General features: G+C 34.2%; 1 protein-coding gene across 3 annotated transcripts; it reads left to right on the forward strand.

Moving 5' to 3' along the window:
* The first annotated feature begins 195 nt into the window (after positions 1-195).
* Positions 196-8663, forward strand: LOC129872006 (paired amphipathic helix protein Sin3-like 2). 3 transcript variants are annotated; one of them, XM_055946833.1, is made up of 9 exons: positions 196-334; positions 466-557; positions 1580-1786; positions 1876-2027; positions 2125-2261; positions 7433-7508; positions 7596-7756; positions 8163-8261; positions 8351-8663. In XM_055946833.1, exons 2-9 carry the CDS (start codon positions 484-486, stop codon positions 8477-8479), a joined length of 1035 nt encoding a protein of 344 aa, XP_055802808.1. In that variant the 5' UTR covers positions 196-334; positions 466-483; the 3' UTR covers positions 8480-8663. The 3 variants fall into 3 exon arrangements, with proteins under 3 accessions (XP_055802808.1, XP_055802807.1, XP_055802806.1); XM_055946832.1 differs by having other exon boundaries at positions 197-312; XM_055946831.1 differs by lacking the exon at positions 196-334 and adding an exon at positions 362-395.
* Positions 8664-9121: the final 458 nt, after the last annotated feature.

Consider the following 9121-nt stretch of genomic DNA (forward strand, 5'->3'; position numbering starts at 1 on the left):
TTTAACCTTGATTAGTTCATCTATATAGTCGGATTACACTATTTTAACCTTGCAAGTAATTTTTTAATTCAATAAATTTAACTAGGTCAACATGCTAGAGAAAGACTAAAATACCCCCGTGTTTGACCTAATGTCAACAACCCAGCAGGAGTAGGACGAAGGCTTTATGATAATACATGTTACAAGAATATATAGAAGGAAAAGAGCTTACGATTCTCCAACAATATATTTATACATATATAGACACGTTACTAGGTATATTATATATACACACCATTTTTTTCCTCCAACGTTAAAGAGAGAGTAGAAAAGGTATAAATAGAGATTTAGTAAGGTTTGGCCATAGATTTGAAATATTTTTCACTTTATTTATGAATAATTTTGTGGTCGAACAGGTCCTTATTGATTCTTTCTATTGATTAATCCTTGATAGATATTCTTATTTATTGGCACAACTTCTTGTAGGTGTACTATTTTTGCAGTATGGGACGATTGAGAGTAGATGTATCTGGTAACGAGAGATTTAAGCCGCCAATTACTTGTTCTCCTAGAGAAACGTAAGATCTCTTCACTTTCTCATTTTTATTGTTTTGATTTGTTGAATTCTTGATAATTCTGACTTATAAATTAGTGATTTTTAGGGCAAAAGCAAAACAAAAAAATATTAACAACAAAAACACTAATTATTTGGTTTGGTTCTGTCCTTTACCGTTTCTGATCCAAAGCTTTTGCTTTTAGCCCGACCTAAACACTGCTTGTATTTAAGAAATATTACTAGTTGACTACAACTTGAACTACATGTATATTCGTTAACTACAACTTGTTTCAATTGAGCACACGCAAATATGATAAAGTGTTTTGATTAGACACTTTAAATTCATGAAATTTTGAAGAAAAACAAGCTTACTTTTTAAGTGTCAATAACATAGATACTTTAACCACTAAAAATTTGTCATCCCGAAATTTTATTTAGTCACTCAAACTGCAACTTGTTCCAATTGAGTACATACATGAACACATGATAAAAGAGTCTCAATTCGACACTTTCGGTTCAAATTTTGGAAAAACTTTTGCTAGTATTTTCAGTTGTCTATTACATGGAGACATTAGTCATTTAAAATATGTCACCTCCTTTAATTATACACATTAACCTCAACAAGCTGTAAAACCTCAAACATGTTCCAATTGAACCAAAGTGTATATCTAAATGAGAAAAATTAGTTTATGTAGTTGACTTAACTACCTAGTAGATACTTGAGAATAGGCACAATTTTTATTTTTTTTTCAAAATTCTGAGCATAAAGTGTTTAATAGCAATATCATGCGTTATTTAGGTGTTTTATTGGAAAAAACGTAGATCGATGTGTTAAGCTTTACAAATTTGTGGGCATCTCAAATATTCCACTTGCTATGAAGATGCCACATGTCTTTATTAACCTTTGAACTATGATCTCCCGTAATTTCACCCAACTTCATTGATTGTTATGCAGCATCCTTGATTTTGCAGCAATGTATTTGAGTGTCTACTAATCACTATGGTTATGATGCATTTGTTTTTTCTATCTATCGGATGAATTAGGTATGGTCGATTACAATATTGTGAAAGTGGTTCGGGCAAAAGAGGAGGTGGTAGTGGCAATCACAGCGCTGGTGCCAGTGCTAGTAACGCAAAGGTGACAACTGATGATGCATTAACTTACTTGAAGGAAGTTAAGGACATGTTTCCAGACCAAAGGGAGAAGTTTGACGAGTTTCTTGATGTTATGAATGACTTTAAAGCTCAAAGGTTTGTTACTATAATTTGCCTACCGTCATATGATTTGGTGATTAATCATGTGAGACTTAACTGCATAAGCCTTTGAATATTCCTCACAGAATTAATATTGTTGGTGTCGTAGCAAGAATGAAAGAATTGTTTAAAGGGCATCCTGATTTGCTCCTTGGACTCAATCCTTTCTTGCCCAAGGGCTATGAAATAATCCTCAACGAGGAAGATAAGGCTCCCCAAAAGAAAACAACTGACTCTGGTAAAGTTGTTGGCGTAGGGATTTGTTTTTAGCATATTGTTGCTGAGTTCGGTTAGTATGTAGTATGCTTTTTAATATATTTGCTTGATCTTGCCAGATACGTATGGTAAAGGGTTTACTTTTTGTGAAAAGGTAAAGAAAAGACTACGAAGCTCAGCTGATTATCAAATATTCTTAAAATCTCTCCGTATTTACAGCAGATATTTAATTTCAGGGGAGCAGTTACAATGTTTGGTACGTGTATCATGCATTTATTCTATCTTTTTTGCTCCAATATGACATAAATCATTGTTTATAATTTCTGTTATTTATGATTTGGTTGATGTTCATGCTACGCTTAAGCTTACAAGTGATACACTAAACATCAACAACCCAATCGTGAGGGAAAAGATTTGTGATCATACTTTCTATATAGTATTTTGTCATGATTTCTTCACTTCTGTTAATTTTTTTCCCAATCTATGTTGATATGATTTTTCTTGAGTCTATGATCTTTTGAAAACAACCTCTCTACCTCCTAAGATAAGGGTGAGATTACATTGGGTATGTCGTTGTTGTTGTCCTATCTTTTGATCGACAAAAGGAAGCAACAGGAGTAGTGAATCCTGTTTTTACAGGATTTTGTGGTACTAATGGCAAGATAATCAAATACTACAAAATGCGTTTTGAACACATAGTCAAAAGGAGAGGTGCAATACGCGGATTTTATGCGTTTTTAGTTTTCTATAAATAGAGGGCCTTTTGCCCTCATTTAGATTATCCCACAAAATACAATCCAAAAAAGTAAGAACACAAAGAGAGTTATACACCAAGATAAATATTGTAGTCTTGAGTGTCCTCTTTAGTGAGTTTTTTTTACAAGACAGAAGTGTTAATTGTTATTTTTTCTCCTTGTATTTGAGAGCAGTGTACTCCCATATTATCATAGTAGGATCATTCTACCCCGTGGTTTTTTCCCTCTATCTGTTTGAGGGGTTTTCACGTAAAATTCCCATGTCCAATTTATTTTTATTATTTATTATCATATCAAACTTTAGTTATAGTGCTTCCTCCCCCCAATAGTGGTATCAGAGCCCTCGGTTATTCTATCTATTTTATACGAAGGTACTATCTGTAAATAATTTTCGTGAATAGTAAATTTCAGTGACGGTACAATTTATCACGATTATTCGCAAAAATATTCAAAAACAATCTAGAAGGGTATGAAGCAAATAATAATATCGAATACAATAAAGTTTGACATTTAGAAATTCAATGCGACTAATTTTTCATTGTGGAAAATGAAAATAAGAGCGATATTGAGAAAAGACAATTGCTTAGCTACAATTAAAGGCATGCCCACAGACCTTTCTAATGAGAACAAGTGGAACGACATACACAGCAACGCAGTTGCTGATCTACACTTGGCATTAGCTAATCAAGTATTGTCTAATGCGGCTAAAAAATGGACGGCGACGAAAATATGGGATACTCTTACGGGATTATATGAGGCCATATCTTTGCATAATAAAATCTTCTTAAAAAGAAGATTGTATACTCTTTGAATGGAAGAGTCCATGTCGGTTACTGAACACATCAATACTTTGAATATTTTGTTTTCGCAACTTACAACAATGAGTTGCAAAATAAAAGAAATTGAACGTATGGAGCTTCTACTTCAAACTCTGCCTGACTCATATGATAAACTCATTATCAACCTGACAAACAATACGGATAGTCTAGTTTTTGATGAAACTGCAGTCGTTGTCTTAGAAGAAGAAAATTGACGCAAAAATAAGGAAGACAGACAAGAAAATTCACAGCAAGTTGAAGCTTTGATGATGGTGAAAGGAAGACAAATGGAACGTGATCCTAGTGGGAGTCACAATCATGGTAGATCTTAATCAAGAAGTAAGAAGAATATCAAGTGTTACAACTGTGATAAGAAAAGGGATTTCAAAAAAATTGTCGATTCAAGAAGAAGAGTGAATACCTTGAGTCATCAAATGCTCAAGGAAATCTTGTAAGTACCTCGGATGATGGCAATTTTTTATATAGTGAAGATATATTAAACAATGAATGTAGAAAATGTTTCACTGATTTCTGAATCATGGACACAGGAGTAACATGGCACATGACTTTTCGAAGAGAATGGTTCCATCAATATAATCCTATCTCAACATGGGAGATGATCATGATTTGGATATTATTATTATTGGGTCCATCAAAATAAAGATGTATGATGACACAGTATGCACCATTCAAGAAGTACGACATGTAAAAGACTTGAGAAAGAATCTATTGTCTTTGGAACAATTCGATGATAATAGATGTTCATATAAGACTCATGGTGAAGTCATGAAAATATCAAAAGGAGCGCTTGTATTGATGAAAGCAGAAAAACTTGCTGCAAATCTATATGTGCTTAAAGGTGAAACACACCAAGAAGGAGAAGCATCAACCGCGTCAGCAAATTCATTTGAAGAATCAATGATGATGTGGCATCGTAAACTTGGCCATATGTCGAAACGAGGTTTGAAGATTCTTGTTGTACCAAAGCTTCTTCCAGAGCTCAAAAAGGTTTCATTACCTTTTTATGAGCATTGTGTTACCAGTAAGCAACATAGACTGAAGTTTAGCAGTTCTTCTGTTAAAAATAAGAAAATATTTGATTTGATCCATCCTGATGTCTGGCAAGCACTAGTGGAGTCCCTAGGAGGAGCAAAATATTTTATGTCATTTATCTACAATTACTCTAGGAGAAGTTGGGTGTATCCAATCAAAAGAAAGGCAGATATTTTTTCGGTTTTCAAAGAGTTCATAGCGCAGGTGGAACTTGAATCTGAGAAGAAGATCAAGTGTTTGAGGACAAATAATAGAGGAGAATACACTGGTGATGAATTTGATAACTTCTGTAAATAAGAAGGTATTAAAAGGCAGTTCACGATGACATATACTCCACAAAAAAATAGAGTAGCAGAGCGGATGAACAGAACCTTATTGAAATGGAAAAGAGCTATGTTGACAATTACAGGGTTGAAAAAAACATTTTAGACAGAAGCAATCGGGTCCCACTGTCCGCAAGGTGGTAATCAATAGGGATGTTGTGCTTGTTGAAAACAAGATACATGCAAAAGAAAGTAGCACTTCGAAAGAAAAATCAAAAACTACTACAGTTGAAGTTGAAAAAATAGAAGAAGCTCCAATTTCTTCTAAGGCAGCACCAGAGCACGAAGAACAAGAGCAAGCTGAGATCAAAACTCCACAAGTTCGACGGTCAACTAGGGAGAGAAGAGAACCAGCTTGGCACTTAAATTATTCTATGGAGGGCAATATTGTGTACTGTCTATTAACAGAGGATGGAGAGCCTTCAACTTTTTACGAGGCTATGAAAGACAGAATTATCTCTGTGGATGGATGCAATGTGAGAAAAAATTGAAGTTCTTCATAAAAATAAAACATGGGATGTTGTTCAATTACCACAAGGAAGGAAGACCATTGGAAACAAATGGGTCTACAAGATCAAATGCAATGGTAATGATCAAGTGGAGAAGTATCGTGCAAGATTGGTGATGAAAGGATTCGCTCAGAAAGAAGGTATAGACTTCAATGAGATATTTTCTCCGATGGTTCGACTCACAACAATTCGAGTGGTCCTGGCGAGGTGTGCTATATTTGACTTGTACTTAGAGCAATTAGATGTCAAAACTGCATTTCTTCATGGAGCGCTTGAAGATGAAATTTAAAGGCTCCAACCAAAAGGTTTTGAAGAACAAGGAAAAGAGAACTTGGTTTGCAGGTTCAGAGATTTGATTCCTTCATTATAAGCCTTGAATATAATAGACATAGTTCAGATCTTTGTATTTATTACAAGAGATTTGGTGATGACGATTTTGTTATTTTGGTGTTGTATGTTGATGATATGTTGGTAGCATGCCCCAACAAAGATCGTCTCACAAATTTAAAGACACAGTTGGCTAGAGAGTTTGAAATAAAGGACTTGGGACCAACAAACAAGATTCTAGGGATGTAAATTCACCGAAACAAAATTAATAGGAAGATTTGGCTTTATCAAAAGAACTACCTTAAAGAAAATCTTGTGACGCTTCAAGATGCAAGACTGTAAGTCAATTTCTACTTCATTTCCTATTAATTTCAAGTTATCCTCAAGAATGAGTCCTAGCAATGAAGCAGAGAGGATGGAGATGTCTCGAGTACCGTATGCATCAGCAGTAGAAAGTTTAATGTTCGCCATGGTATGTACAAAACCTAACATTGCACAAACAGTAGGAGTGGTTAGTCGATACATGGCTAATCTTGGTAGAGAGCATTGGACTACTGTTAAGAGGATTCTGAGATATATTAAAGGTACCCCAGATGTTGCAATGTGTTATGTAGGATCAGACTTTACTGTTAAAGTTTATGTTGATTCATATTATATAGGTGATCTTGATAAAAGCAAGTCCACCATAGCTTATGTGTTTACTCTTGCTGGAGAAGCTGTAAGCTGGGTTTCAAAACTGCAATCTATCGTGGCTATAACTATGACGGAAGTAGAATATGTAGCAGCTACATAAGCTAGAAAGGAGGCAATATGGATGCAGATGTTACTGGAGGAGCTTGGGCACAAACAAAAGAAGGTTGCTCTGTTTTGTGACAGTCAGAGCGCTTTGCATCTTGCAAAGAATCCGGCATTTCATTCAAATACAAAGCACATACGAGTTCAGTATCACTTTGTTCATGAGAAGATGGAAGAAGGTTGTGTGGATAGTCAGAAAATTCACACTAATAACAACCTAGCAGATATGCTTACGAAATCGATCAATAGTAACAAATTTATATGGTGTCAATCTTTTGTTGGCCTAGCAAGAACGTAACATTGCAGTAATTGAGTAGAAAGAATGGTATGAAGACTTAATTGATTCTCAATTAAATCTTCAAGTGGGAGAATTCAAGATAGTCAAATACTACAAAACGCATTTTGAATACGTAGTCAAAAGGGAGGTGCAATACGCGGATTTTACGCGTTTCTAGTTTCCTATAAATAGAGGGTCTCTTGCCCTCATTTAGATTATCCCACAAAATACAATCCAAAAGAGTAAGAACACAAAAAGAGTTATACACCAAGATAAATATTATGGTCTTGAGTGTCCTCTTTAGTGAGTTATTCCTTTTATAAGAGAAAAGTCTTAATTGTTGTTTTCTCCTTGTATTTGAGAGCAGTATACTCTCATATTATCATAGTAGGATCCTTCTACCCCGTGGTTTTTCTCCTTTATCCAATTTATTTTCATTATTTATTATCATATCAAACTTTAGTTGTAGTACTTCCTCCACCAACACTAAATTCTTTAAAATGATGTACAAGTCGGTTTGATTGTTATTATTTAAGCATCATAGGTTTGAAAGCATGTTACTCATTTCAGGTTTCTAATACACTTGGAAATCATCCCGATCTTATGGAGGGTTTCAATGAATTTATAGAGCGTTATGAGCGAAATGGTAAGTCTTGAAATTTAATGATGGTAAGTTTTTTGAGTCACATGTATCTATGTGATTCCATTTTGATTGGTTACTCTGCTTTTGCAGCTGGATATTTTGCAGGTGAAGTGACTAAGTGGGATGAAGGGCATACTAAGTCCAAGTTAGTAAAGGAAGAAAGGAAATACAAAGAGCAGAAGCGTAAAAATGAGACCCCTCCACTGAGAAGTAATTTTGAAGAAGCTATCAGCTATGTGAAGAAAGTAAAGGTTATTCTCCTGCCTTCTGATTGCGATAATAATTATCTTCCCTTTTTTGTTTTGCTACTGGTTATTTATCTACACGCGTTGTTTGTATATCTCATAATAATTAGTATTATAATATTTGTAAAAAGCGATAAAATTCTAAGTGTTCGTCTTATAAAATTAATATAAAGACTAAAAGAACAAGAAAAGGTGTGTATTTTGAAATGCTTCTCGTTTCTTACGTGAACTTGGAAAATTGGTATAAAAACCTGGAAACTTTGGGAAGAGATTTATTGTTTTTCCATGTCACAAAAACGAGGAAATAGTGAATAGGTACTGCATTCCTAACAAATAATGAGGTTCTTTTTATTATTATTGACTTATTGTACATGAGTCCTAACTTAATTGTTGCGGTTATCATTTCGTGCAGGAACGTTTCCAAAACGACAACCATGTGTACGAATCCTTCTTAGACATTTTGAAAATGTATAGGAAGGAGCATAAGAACATCGATAAAGTCTATCATGAGGTGAGAAACCATTTTAAGCTGTATATGCAAATATTAATAGATGATCTTCCTGTTTTGATTTGTGACTTATCTTCTTCTTTTATATGGAGGTTGCCATACTTTTCAATGATCATCCAGATTTGCTTGATGACTTCACAAAATTCTTGCCAGATTCTTCAGCTGTTGTGGTGCTTAAGCGTTATATTGATGAGTTAACCATCCGCTTTAGTTCCTTATAATAATGTTATTGCCCATGACTAAAGCTTTTGGTAACTATTAGTTCTACTTGATATTCTCAGGAAGATTGGTTGGTTGCTTGGAATTCTTTGTCCTGTTTAATTATAATTTCCGTTTTATTAGCAATAAATATTAGTACTAATAAATGATTTCTTGAATAATACCTTCTTCCTTCTAGCAAATCAAGAAAAATTCCATTCATCCTTTTATTTTCTTAAATGCAACATATAAGAGAATAATTTCATTCCTAATTGTTTTTATACATGTATAGAGATGTAATAAACCCGTGTGATAAAACTTGTTTTATATATATATCGCAATATAATACAAAAGAAAAGAGACTTGGTTTCCCAAACCCTTGAGCCTTTGGAAGGTGTTGGAGCAGTTCACGCCAGTGTTTACATACACACTCGACACCTTCTAACAAGACATTTGTGCATCTCTCTCTTCTAATAATCCATGAAATTTCTTATTTTAGGGGTTAAAGAGTCGGGGAGGAAGGTTGCGAAATTAAAAAATATTACATAAAAGAAAGAAGATTATCGCTGCTTCAATATAGCACTTCTGTCCTACTCTTTGGATTAAATTTGTAGCATTGCTGCATGAATTTAAGAATAACATATTTTAAATTGTTTAATTGAAAA

Source organism: Solanum dulcamara, chromosome 11 (assembly GCF_947179165.1).
Source record: "Solanum dulcamara chromosome 11, daSolDulc1.2, whole genome shotgun sequence".
In the NCBI taxonomy this organism is placed as follows: domain Eukaryota; kingdom Viridiplantae; phylum Streptophyta; class Magnoliopsida; order Solanales; family Solanaceae; genus Solanum; species Solanum dulcamara.

Coding starts and splice junctions, on each gene's coding strand:
- LOC129872006 (XM_055946831.1), top strand. CDS start 372: ATGAATAATTTTGTGGTCGAACAG. Junction 558..1,579: donor ACTTGTTCTCCTAGAGAAAC/GTAAGATCTCTT, acceptor CGGATGAATTAG/GTATGGTCGATTACAATATT. Junction 7,757..8,162: donor GCTATGTGAAGAAAGTAAAG/GTTATTCTCCTG, acceptor CATTTCGTGCAG/GAACGTTTCCAAAACGACAA.